Source organism: Empidonax traillii, unplaced genomic scaffold (genome assembly GCF_003031625.1).
Source record: "Empidonax traillii isolate 1590-97213 ecotype Southwest subspecies unplaced genomic scaffold, ASM303162v1 scaffold1529:size122720, whole genome shotgun sequence".
Classification (NCBI taxonomy): Eukaryota; Metazoa; Chordata; class Aves; order Passeriformes; family Tyrannidae; genus Empidonax; species Empidonax traillii.
In genome coordinates this window covers 106816-119358 of record NW_020956722.1, presented here as the reverse complement: position 1 = coordinate 119358, position 12543 = coordinate 106816, and the positions used below count along the sequence as shown (strand labels likewise).

The window sequence follows — 12543 nt, the reverse complement described above, 5'->3', positions numbered from 1 at the left end:
GGCATTGACTTTTCCTTTCTCATTGCAGCTGCTGCTCTAAATACACAACCTCTGCCACCAGCAGTGAGGAACTTCACCTTGAATGTCACTATAACCAACCTGCCATTCACTGCAGATATGGCAACACCAAATTCTAGGAAATTCAAGTCAACAGAAAGAGTCATGTCCTATTATGTAAGTCAGGCAAAACCACGTCCTGTTGGGGCCCAGTTCTTTTAATATCTCTGATCTCTCACCTCTGCTGTGACATTTGGCCTAATTACATGTTACTGTTGAATTTCTAGGTGGACCCTTTACTCCAAAGAAGCAGCATTGGCCCTGCTTATATTGGCTGCAAAGTAATGGCACTCAGGTAAGAGCAAGGTCTGGGGAAAGGCTCCATGACCTGCTTCTTAAAATGTTCCTTCCTGTTTCTCAGCACTCAACACATCTCTTGGTGGTTTTTGTTTGTTTTGTTGGTTTTTTTTAATTGGTAGTTTTGCCTCTAAGTATTTTTTTTTATATAAGTCTTTGATCATGTCCTAAAAGTTAAGATGGATTTCTCAATAATGGCCAAGACACCTAAAACATTGCCTCATTCCCCAGGCCAAAGAAGAACAGGGATGGCACAGGAGTAGATGCCATGTGCAGCTGTAGAGATGAGCCTTCAGGGCCCAAATTCAACAGGGAAACCATTTACCATGAGCTGAGCAACATGACAAATGGCATCACCAAGCTGGGACACTTCAGCCTTAACAGCCAGAGCCTCTACATTGATGGTAACAAACAACCTCAAGGTGTTATTCCTGATGAAGTTGTGGCTCCCCCATCCCTGGAAGTATTTAAGGCCATGTTGGGTGGAGCTCTGAGCACCCTGGTCTAGTGAAAAGTGTCCCTGTCCAATGAAGGGGGTTGGAATGGGATGATCTTTAAGGTCCCAGGGTTGGAATGGGATGATCTTTAAGGTCCCTTCCAGCCCAGACCATTCTGGGATTCTGTGTTAGAATTGTGGACTCGTTGAGGTCAGAAAAGACCTCCCAGATCAACAAGTCCAGCCTTTAATGTTGACACAGAGTAATTTGAAATGAGAATGGAGAGGATTTTAATACACCTCTCAAAAGCAGATAACAAAAAAAGTAGAAGGCAAAGACCTATCAGAGTCACAAAGTCATGAATTCAGGAACTACAATCTTGGAATAAAAACCCCAGGTATTTAATCCTGCTGAGACTTGCTTGGAATATTTCCCCAATAATTGTCCATTTGTTTTTCAGATTACAATGAACCACCCAGTCGCTCATGTAAGTATATTTAAGGACATGTTAAAGCTACTCAGAGGCATAAATTGATTTCGCTTCCCCCTGTTTGTAACCCTTGGAAGGTGTGCGTGGCTTTTTGCTCTGAGATACTTACTAACAGCCCTGTTATTATGCAGATCCTGTTCTTATTTAATCTGAGTGGGTTTTGTTCCCTCAGTGGTGAAACCAACCCCCACACCAACAACCCCAGGACCCACAACAGAGCACTTCACCCTCAACTTCACCATAACCAACCTGATGTTCACGAGAGACCTGGAGACACCAAACTCTGCCCGGTTCCGTTCGGCTGAGAGGATAATGCGACACTACGTAAGCCAAAGCCACGCTGCTTGTCACTGAAATCACCCAGATCTTGGGGTTTCCCCTGGTCACAAAGATTCTTTTTTTTTTTTCCTTGTCAGATTGAGCCCCTGCTGCAGAGGAGCAGCATTGGCCCCTATTTCTCTGGCTGCAAAGTAACGGGATTCAGGTGAGCAGTTAAGTGAAAGATTAACTTTGAACTGCAGCAGATGGATTTCCTTAAGTTTGACTGGCACTTCCTTTCATTTTTTCAAGTAGTTCTCATCACTATAATAAAGCTTCTGTGCCCCTTTTCTGTTGTCTTTTCCTTGCAAAGCCTTTTTCTTTGTCAGACCACACCATTGCGGCCCATCTGAGGACTGTGGACAGATTTGTTTGGGGTTTTTTCAATCACATCAGGAAAGAAAGAAAAAAAAGGGAAAAAAAAGGTTTTTTTAAATAACTAACAGAAGCTTTATGATATTGAATTCCTTAGGGCAATGAAGAAGAGGGATAGCACAGGAGTGGACACCACCTGCAGCTACAGAAACAGCTCCCAGGTGCCCAAGTTTAACCCCCCTGAGGTTTACCAGCAACTGAGGAACATGACAAATGGCATCACCAAGTTAGGAATCTACAACCTGGACAGCAAGAGCCTCTATGTCAATGGTAAGTGTTTGATTTTCTCCTTCCTCTGGGCACTGAGCAGTTTGGGACCACCTGGGGGCTCAGGGATCACTTCAGTGTTAAAAAAGTGGCCTGAAACCCCACTGGAGTTTTCTGTGTAAGATGAGGTGTAAGCTTTAAAATCTTCTCACCCAGACATTTTTGAAGACTTTAATTTCTGTATTACGCTGAAGAGTGACTTAATTTTAGCCTTGACCTCAGTCATTCACCTGCAGGTGAACATTTCACCTGCTTTCTATCCCACCAGTATTTAATTACAAGGAGGTTTTCTCATTTTAGTCACCACTCTTACAAAAGCACCTTGTTCTGCTTGAGCTTTGTTTGTTTTAACAGATTCACACCCTCGGGGGCAGGTTCTGATGATTCACTCCCAAGTCATCCATTTAATCATCCCCTCTCCACTTTCATTCTCTTAAGTGGATGGTTCTCTTACATAACATTTCTCTTGCATTTCCTCTCCAGGTTACAATGAACCACTTCAGAGATCATGTAAGTATTTTGCTGAATTCACTGCAGGGGAAGGTGTCAAAGGAGTGGTGCCCTCAGAAAATAAGAGGGGAAGAGATTATTGAGAGGGGAAGAGATTATCCAGAGTAGCCTTGAAACGTGCTGGGGTTGGGAAATGTCTTTGAAAGAGGAGGTAACTCTTCTGTGATAAATTCATAATCCTTCTCCCCTTGGATTACAGCTCCAAGCACAACAACTGCACCAGGAGCACCAACCAGGAATTTCACCCTTAACTTCACCCTGACCAACCTCCCGTACACCCCAGACCTGGACGTCCCAACGTCCCGCAAATTCGTTGCCACAGTGAACGTTCTCAACCACTATGTGAGTCTGGCTCTGGGTTTGCCCATTTGGGGTTCTGCTGCTGCCCTTAATCCACCTGCATTAAACTCAGCACGTGATTTCCCCTTTTCCTCAACTGTGCTGGTTTTTCTCCCCTGACAGATTGACCCTCTGTTCAAAAGAAGCAGCGTAAGCTCTGCCTACACAGGATGTAAAACGATGAGGTTCAGGTAAGAATCTCAGGCTGGGTCAGGTTGGAAGGGCCCACAGTGTGTCATCTGCTCCAGCAGGGCCATCCCAGAGCACGTGGCACAGAGCTGAGTCCAGATGGTTCTGGAATATCTCCAGGGTGGGAGACTCCACTCCCTCTCTGGTCTCTGCTCAGTTCTCGCTCACTGCACAGGGAAGTTCTTCCCCATGTTCAGGTGGAACTTCTTGGGCATCAGTTCCCGCCTGTTGCATCTTAATACTTGACACCACGAAGAAAAGCCTGGCCCCACCCTCTGACACCTCCCTAATAAAGATACTGAAAGTATGTTTATTTTTCTGGTACTAAAAGTATCTGAAAGTACCTTCAAAGACTCCTGAAAGTGCAATTAACCTTCATCTGCTCCTACCCACCTGAAATTTGCATAAATTATCGTAGTTGTTCTGATGTCAGAATAGAGGAGCCTCCCTGTGGACACCTCCCAGTCCCTTCACGATGGTAGAATCATTTTGGTATCTAAATGTCATCTGCTGAAAACCCATTACAGTGATTTTGGGTGCCATTCCTGGTCATGCAAATCACACAGAGCATCCTAAAGAACGTGCCTGATGTTTTTTCCTCAGGGCTGGGAGGCACAGGGATGACACAGGAGTAGATGCCATCTGCAGCTACCAGGACAGTGCCAGCCTGGCCAGGTTTGACAGGGAACAGGTTTATCAGGAGCTGAGCACCATGACAGAGGGTGTCACCAAACTGGGGCACTACAGACTGGACCAGAACAGCCTGTATGTCAATGGTGAGTACCCATGAGTAGATCATGATTTTGGGATCTCTGGGAGATCACTCTTCTTTTAGGATCTCTTGGAGGTCACTCCCCATCACTCCACTGGGGCTGGAGCGCTGAGGAACCCTTTGGTTGGTTGGTTTTCTGTAGGTTTTGACGCTGTGGCAAAACCAATCCAGCAGGATCTTGCCACTCTAGAAGCATCTCCAACCCTTAAATCATACAAATCCCTGGAGAATTTACTTCTTATATCATATAATCTAAGCAGGACCGTACATATATTGTTTTTATGGTGTGGATAGATCTGGTGTAAAAATAAATACCCTCTGCTTTTTCTATTTAGGTTTTCCCCTCACAGAAACCACCAGAAAGCCTGTCTTTGTTGAGGCTCCAGGCAAAAAAGGCTACAGGCTGAGCTTTAGAATAGTCAATGAAAATCTAACCAACCCAGACCCTCAGTCTCCAGAGTACAAAGCAGCAGTGGAAAGCATCGCTAACAAGGTGAGGACCTGCAGCTCAAATACCATCCTGTTTGGTCAATTTTTTGCCACAGTTTTACATCTTTAATTTAAACTAAACCAAAAATAAATAAAAATCAACATTTAGGAACAAAAATTTTTAGAATCTGAAAGATGAGATTGACCCAGCGAATCCTGGGAATCTGGATGCAGAAATCATCTCCAGCCAAAGGCACGGAGTGTGAAAATCAGGAGGTTTGGGTGCTCTGTCAAATGCACAGGGACTCAGCATTTCAGCCCCATCTCCAGCAGGGTTTGCAAATCCCTGCCAGCTTGGGGGTCAACACATCCAGAACTCACAGCTGAGAATCCAGCACGTTCCCTTCCCTTCAGCAGCAACCCCAGCCTACCAGGCTGATGACGCCCTAATTCGGCTCTTCAGATGAAACCGTAACACTCTGGACTTCCAGTCCTGGGTGTGTGAGGTGTGCAGGGAGTTGACAGCTGCCACTCAGCAGACTGGGCTCTTTAACGCTGGCAGCTTGCTCAGATAAGGCAGGAAGATCTGCCAGGCTGGCAGTCAGATTCCATCACCAGAAGGCACGTTGCAAAGTCGAGACCAACTCCCATGAAATCCAACCAGGAAAAAAAAAACCAACCAACCGAAAAAAAAACCGCCCAAAGCCTGGGCTTTCTCCAGCATTCAAGTCCCTCCTGCTGGCCTGAAGCACCTTGCAGAGTGCCCAGCGCTCATTAATATTTACCGTGACGTTTGTCTTGCAGATGAATCAGCTGTACCGGCAGAGCCACCTGCGGGACCAGTTCCTGAGCTGCAACATCACCCGCCTGAGGTCTGGGATGTGAGCTGAGTGTGGCTGAAGGGTTGCCACACCCTGGCACCCTTCCCCCTGTGCCCAAGTGCCATTGTCCCCTGTGGAAATCCTCCCCTTCCCTCTCATGTCGGAAATTTATGCCCTAAGAAGTCATTTCTAGGCTTCATCTGTCAGTTTGAGGTTTTTTCTGGCTTGTTGTAAACTGATGTTTTCCTCAGTCTCAGTCAGGCACTCTCAGGTTGCTGAGCATCCCAGAAATTACTGATTCCCATCCTCTTAATGGGAACTGATGGTCCTGTGACCTCTGCACTCCCCCCTCTTCACTTGAGGCTTTACAAGGCTTTAAAAGTGAGCTTCAGGTATAGCTGTAGTGTCCAGCTCTGGGTGGGAAGAGGCTTGGACAAGGGACCCTCCCAGAGCTTTTAAAACCCCCAAACTGCTGACCTGTTCGTGCAGTAAAGCCTAAGTTCACAGAGAGAACAGGTAATATTTCCTTTGCTGTCCCTGTCCAAGTCAAACCCCCAAACCAACCCATTCCCACGTCGTTTTTCCGCCCCGTTACTTTCAAACCCAGCACTCGGGAGGAGCAGGAACCCCTCAGCAAACTCCTTCCCACGAGAATTTTTCTGATCATCAGCCTCTTTAGCACAGAACCTCTGTCCCTCTGCCCACAGGGCTGGATCCATAGTGGTCGACTGCCAGTGCTTCTTCCAGCCTGAACCCAACATCAACAGGGCCGTGGTTGAAAGGACCTTCCAGGATGGGACTTCCAATGAAACTGGACTGTGGCTGGGGAGCAGCTACAGCCTGCAGGAATTCTCAGTGGACAGTATGTAGAGCTCAAATCTCTCTCCACCCAGTCACCTCCCTTTACCACGGAATGCTCAGAATTCCCCGATTTCTGGCCTGTCAGAGCGGAAATAAATGTGGTTTTCAGTTGAATCGCTGAGCTCAGCTACAAGTTGGGCCATTCAGACATTTAGTCTGGCTCAGTGTAGCCCTTCAGTCTTCAGTGGCTTAAGGTCTTGTCATGATAAGTTAATGATAAGTTATTATCATAACTTATCAATAATGAGTTGTTACTCAAGATTGAGGTGTTATCCAGTATTAAGGTGTTATTCAATATTAAGGTGTAATTCTATTTTAAGATGTTATTCAATTTTAAGGCATTATTCTATTTTAAGATGTTACTCATTATTAAGGTGTTATTCAGAATTAAATAATTAGAAAAGGAAGTGGCAACTACTCATCAGAACTTCGACCATTTAGAGATAAACGGACTTTCAGGGTGTTTTATCCAACGTACAGCATCCCAAATAGAAGAGTGGCTGAAGGACTGATTGGGAATTTCCTGTCAGAGCCCAGTTAAATTCAGTTCTGTTAATCTAAGACCAGTGAAAAGTCTTTGGTGGAAGAGCCCCGGTTTCTCTCTGCCGGAATTCAGACTGACTTTTTCCCCCTCCGTTTCCAGCCTTGGAATTAGCCATCGAGGCGGCAACTTACAAAACACCCCTCAAGTCCGGGAAGGAAAACTTCGGCTTGAATTTCCGGATCTCCAACCTGCCCTTCTCGCCGCAGCTGCGGGACCCCGGCTCACGCGTGTACCAAGCGAACAAGGAGAGGATCGAGAAAGAGGTGAGATGAGCAGCCGTGGCTCGAGCTCCCTGCCCGAAGGATGAGTTAAACTGACCCCCGTTTTCATCCCCTGTTTCGTTTCTCCCACCAGCTCGATGTGTTCGGGACCAGCCGCCTGAAGGAGCACTTCGCCGGCTGTACCGTGGAGAGTTTTGGGTGAGTCCTGCTTGGAGGTGGCTTTTCCTTGCGCCCCAAAGAGCAGCCCGGGAGGGCATTCAGGGTCACGGCAGGGTGTTCACGCCTCACCGACGGCCTTTGTGCTCCCGATGACACACAGGAGGCACCTTCATTGAGGTTCTTCTCTTGCCACAAAAGGTTTCTGTCCCAAGGGGAGGTGGTTTTGTTTCCGTGCTTGCAAAGCGTAAACAGTTCCGGAGGAGAACAAACACGTTTCTTTCTCTTATTTCAAGTACTCAAGCACACTGAAATTCCACCGACACACATCAGCAAAGCGATCAGCGGGACTGACCCCGCCCGGGGACAGGATCTGCCTGTGTTGTGTCTCCTCCAACACCTCTTTGGAGGAACAAAGCAGCCGAGTTGATTTACCTCTTAGAAATGGGGATTAACTCAGTGGGTGGTTTCACGAGGCTGCAAGAGCTCCTGTCTCTTCTGGAATAAACTCAAAAAGTGATCCCTTTGCTAATAAAACACTGCTGAGACATCTGCAAACCTGAATCCCCTGCTCAGCTCTGCTTCCTCCTCTCTCCCCCACAATGACTCTTGTGACTGTCACCCTCCAGGCCTGTCCATGGGAAAGGATACACAGATGTCTTCTCCATCTGCAAGTTCACCCTGGATCCCCTGTCAGGGACTTTACAAAAGCAAGAGGTGTTTGAGGAGCTGAAACAACTGACCCAGGGGTTCACCAAGCTGGGCCCCAGCTACGAGCTGGAGGAGCAGAGCCTGGTCGTTGAAGGTGAGAGCTCTGCAGGGACATTTGGGGGATTCTTCTTGGGTTTAATCAGCTCCAGAGGCTTCTGTTTCTCATCTGTCCCCACTCTTTTTTTTTTTTTTTTCCCAGGTTATTCTCCACTCAAGACAGATGAACCGGAGCCCAAAAGATCTGGTAAGTGCTTTTTGGGAGGGATTGACCCTACAGCCACTGAAGACTTGAACTAGGATAAATTAGCATTACATGCCTTGAAATTGAGGCTGGACCCTTGAAATGGAGACCATACCCATGGAAGAGACCCAAAATCTAGGCCTCTTGGTAGGTTGGCAGCAAACAGTGGGTACCACCAGAGCCAGCCAGGCTGAGGAGATGAAGGACAGGCAAAACCAATCCAATTTGGGAAGCTGGTTTAAAGCTCTGGCATCAATAAATGTTTATAACTGCAGTATTTATAAAAAAAATAAAATCTAACCCCCCCCCAGATATGGTGGTGTAAGCACAGCCACCACCCCAGAACCAACAGCAAGCAGGAGAAAGAAAAAAAGTCCTCTGAAGTGTTGCTTTTTTTGGTGCACCACAAACACACTGGCAAAACAACTACAGCTTTTGCTGCCACCCTTAGCCCTGTCCCCTTCCCCAAAAGAAGCAGCTAAGAGAGAACTTTGTCCCTCTGAACATCCCTGAAGTGTCACATTTAGAGTGGTCGATCCTCAGACTCCATTTTATCCAAGTTCCTGTCATTTGGCCTCAGCGCTGTTAAACTTTGCCAGGGTGAGACTTCCTGCTCTGAATCCCCTGTGGACGAGTCCAAAACCCTGATGTGCCCTTATTTTTCCCTTTGCAGAGCTTCAGTTCTGGGCCATCATCCTCATCTGCGTTTTCACCCTGCTTGGCTTCGTCCTCCTCCTCTTCTTATGCTTCCTGGTAAGTGTCCCCTTTGCTGTCCCACCTGTCCCTGGGCTCCAGCAGTGCCCAGACACCTGGAGCCTCACAGGAGGGACATTCCCATTCCCAAGAATCCCAGTGGGAACAGTATTTAACCCCCCCAACAGCAAACGAGGTGCCAAATCCTGTTGTTACCGCCGGCTCTTCCCGGGGCTTTGAGCACAGGAGAGGATGGGGAAGGGAATTTCTAGCCAGCTGAGAAGATTTCTAGGAAAGGGAGCAGGATCACCTTTCTAGAAAAGCAGCAGGGTCGTGGCTGAGCTCGAGTGTTTTTTGCAGAGAGAAAAACAGCAACCCAAAGGTGAGGGCGAGCCCAAGATGACAGGTGGAATTTAGGGCATGCCCTGCAGCACTTCTTAAAACCTCTTCCCTCTTCAGTATCTGCAGAACGATCGGGTTACAGGCAAGGGAGGGCCAGAGACAACGTGTTTAGTGACCACACCTAGAATTTCGTACTCAGTGCTCTTAACCTGCAGGTTTTGCAGCCTGGCAGGGCCAAACTCCAGCTGCAAATCCTTGGAAAAGGCAGGGAAAACCCCCCTCTTCCCATCTCTGGGGGGTGGTTTGATGGGCATCAAAATCTTACCAGCACAGTTTAAAAAGCAGCTGTTTGCTTTGCAGCAGCTGAAGGGAAGAGCTAAATCTGCAGAGAGGAAGAATTGCTGTCCTGAGAGGTTCAGGAGTGACAATTCCAGCCAGGGAGATTTAGGAGAGGAAAAACCTCCATCTCAGAGCTGGGGGTTGTGCCAGTGTCATCCTCACAGCTTTGGACAAACCTCTCATTCCCCAAGTGGTTTGGAGGCGTTCTGAGGGTGGGCAAAGCACAGATTCCTATTTTTGCCATTCATTTTGTCCTTTTCCCTCCAGGTCATCTCTTGCTTGAGGAGAAAGTCCCACCTGTACCAGGTCCAGCAAGGCTTGTACGGGTTGTACTTCCCACACCTGAGCACAGGAAAAGTGCATTGACAGAGGAAGTCGGGTCCTCACAGACCCGTTTGCCCACTGATGAAGGAAAGATATTTATAAATACTAGAGAAATGTTTCTTTAATAAATTATTTTCAGCGTTTTCCTCTCATCTTGAGACGGATCTTTGCACTATTGCCAGAATTTATTTTCATACTACAGGAAACTGCCAACAATGCAGATGCTGAGGAAAGTGGTTTTTTTTTAAAGCACTGCAGTGTTTTGTACTATGGCACAACCAGCAGAAAATAAAGACCACAAAAAGGTCAAATTCTCCTCTTAAAGAGCTGCAGTTTGCAAAGCCCTTCAGTGTTAACGTCAGTTTTCTGAAAAAGGCTTAAAATTATACTAATTTATAGATTTTTGGGGACTGACTGTTGTAGCCTTAGAAATTTCACCTAGATTTTAGCTTTATGTCACGACTTAGCTTTTGAAATGTAAATACCTTAAATTAACTACACTGTTTCGTATCTTAAATTAATTAAAATATTTCTATTTATAATTATGACAAGAGATGATGTGCAGATGCATTGTTAAATCTGAGCGGGGCACGGCCAGGCCGTGCCTTTGGTGATTGATTCCAGTTGAATAAATGCCACATTTACTGCCACAAAGTCGTTATTTCCTCTGTGTCGACGCTTTTCACCCCAAATCACAAGTTGTGCCCTGTGGAAATCCCTGTGGGGTTTTGCTCCTTGGTTGTCAGCCCAGAGCGTGGGGGCTGATTATGAGACCAGGACCTTCTTCTGCCCCTCCAGCTCATCCCAGCCAGACAGAATCACCCCAAAATTCTCATTTTTTTGCCCCAGCTCTCTGCAGGAGACAGAGCTGATCTCTGTTTAATTATATGATACTACATTAGATGAGCTCTCCCCTGAAAGTGAAAGCACTGGAATTAATGAAACCACTGTTAGTCGTTAATCCTCCCACTCCAGGCAACCAAACTGACTTTTGGGCTTTCAAAGCGAAGCTCAGGTTGGACCAGTTTGTTCCCCTGGCTCAGTTTCCTCCCCAGAGGATTAGAAACCTGTTTGCCCCAATCAAACAAAGGCTTTCAAGCCCCAATTGTTGTCGGCAAACATCAGATTAAAATGCCTGCAGAGCTGCTTGCAAAACATCTCCCCGGGTGTCCTGTCACCCAGGGTGTCCTGGCTGGAGCTGCCACCGTGTGACAGGAGCTCTGGGAGTGGGAAGAACATCCCAGCTCGGGGTCTGACCATAGCACTGGGTCTAATCATAGAATCCTGCAATATCCTGAGCTGGGAGGGACCCACAAGGATCATCCAGCCCAACCCCTGTCCCTGCCCAGGACACCCCAACAATCCCCCCCTGTCCCTCAGAGCGTTGTCCAAACGCTCCTGGAGCTCTGGCAGCCTTGGGGCCGTGCCCACTGCCCTGGGGAGCCTGGGCAGTGCCCACCACCCTCTGGGGGAAGAACCTTTCCCTGAGATCCATCCCAACCCCCCTGGCACATCTTTCTGCCCTTAGAGCACCAGCTCTCCTGCCTTGGCAGCCCTGGGAAACCCCCTGGACATTCATCCAACTGTCTCTGCTGCACCTCTGTCTCCTTCACCCTGGTTCCCCTCTCACCCCAGAGTTTCTTACTCCCAAAAACACACACGTGGTGCCACAGGCTGTGGAAATGTGCCACTGAGCACTGGGGGAGGAAGGGGCTGTTTTTTGGACCTGTTTGGTAGATATTCTGAATTTTCTTTTGTTCACCACGGCCATGGGGGAAGAACTGCCCTTCATCGACACGAGCCACGTCACCTCTTCCCACAGGATCTTCCCAGGATTTGCTGGGACCAGAGGAAAGGCCCAGCACACCCAGCAGGGCAGAGCTGGCACCACTGCCCAGCTCAGGGACAAAAGGGAAGGCAGAAAATCCAACACTTTCCCAGGGGAGCTCTGGGAAGAACTCCAGGCCCAGGATAAACTGGGAGCACATGGAGCTGATCTAACGCAGAAATGATGCAACACAGCAGCACCCAGCTCTGCCTGACCTGCTTGTGGGGATCCAAAGAGCCAAGGAAACCTTCCCATGAGACCCCATTTCCCTAAGGAATTGTTCAGACATACCTTTCTGCAGGAACATGCCAAACACCCGCCCTGGCACCAGCAACTCCCTGGCACACCAGGCTGTGCCAGCTGCCTCCAACCCCACACACACCTCTGCCAGCACGGGCAGGGAGTCAAACCCCAACCCCCAAAATTAAGAGCCAAAACTGCAGCTGGAAGGGGCACCAAGAGGGAGGGGGAAACCTCTTGGAGCTCCCTGCCTGGTGTTGCAGTGAGCTCCAAGTTATGGCTGGACACCATGCCACGCTGGCTGTGGGGCTCAGCAGTGACACAGGTGGCTCAGCCTGCCACCCTCAGTGGGTGAAGAGGCTCAGCTGGATCTCAGGAATGTGCCCCAGAGCCGGTTCCATCCTGCAGATCCTCCCTGCACAGTCACTCCCCCAGCACAACCTTTGCCTTTACTGCCCCTCTTCCCCTGCGGATGCACCAGGGCTCGTTCCTAAGCTTGTCTATCCTTGTATTTGTCCTCATTCCACTCATCTCAGAGTCCCTGCTGCTACCAGGGTGTGAACTGGCATTTGGCAGCACCAGGATCACCTCTTCTCCCCTTCTGGACCTGCCTGGCACTGCCTTGGTAATCGCTGTCAAGTCAGACACAGTTTATCAATCTCCTTTTCAGCTCTTTAAACACTTCGTGCTGAACACTGGAAACAAGCCTGAAGTGCAGAGATAAGATTCAGCTGCCTCTCAT

The 12543-nt window shown here is 48.1% G+C and overlaps 1 protein-coding gene across 1 annotated transcript in view; it reads left to right on the top strand.

Annotated features, from left to right (window-relative positions):
- Window positions 1–9895, top strand: part of LOC114070356 (mucin-16-like) — a gene marked incomplete at its 5' end in the record, with an annotated part of 13053 nt that extends 3158 nt beyond the window's left edge. The window contains 19 exons of the mRNA XM_027907715.1: window positions 285–352; window positions 586–758; window positions 1252–1278; window positions 1454–1605; window positions 1698–1765; window positions 2072–2244; window positions 2725–2751; window positions 2951–3093; window positions 3214–3281; window positions 3883–4055; window positions 4387–4544; window positions 5285–5352; window positions 6009–6163; window positions 6806–6969; window positions 7061–7125; window positions 7713–7888; window positions 7994–8038; window positions 8709–8788; window positions 9677–9895. Of these exons, the coding sequence (XP_027763516.1) occupies window positions 285–352; window positions 586–758; window positions 1252–1278; window positions 1454–1605; window positions 1698–1765; window positions 2072–2244; window positions 2725–2751; window positions 2951–3093; window positions 3214–3281; window positions 3883–4055; window positions 4387–4544; window positions 5285–5352; window positions 6009–6163; window positions 6806–6969; window positions 7061–7125; window positions 7713–7888; window positions 7994–8038; window positions 8709–8788; window positions 9677–9775 (2082 nt within the window). The remainder of the gene's footprint in view (window positions 1–284; window positions 353–585; window positions 759–1251; window positions 1279–1453; window positions 1606–1697; window positions 1766–2071; window positions 2245–2724; window positions 2752–2950; window positions 3094–3213; window positions 3282–3882; window positions 4056–4386; window positions 4545–5284; window positions 5353–6008; window positions 6164–6805; window positions 6970–7060; window positions 7126–7712; window positions 7889–7993; window positions 8039–8708; window positions 8789–9676) is intronic.
- Between the last annotated feature and the right edge of the window lie 2648 nt (window positions 9896–12543).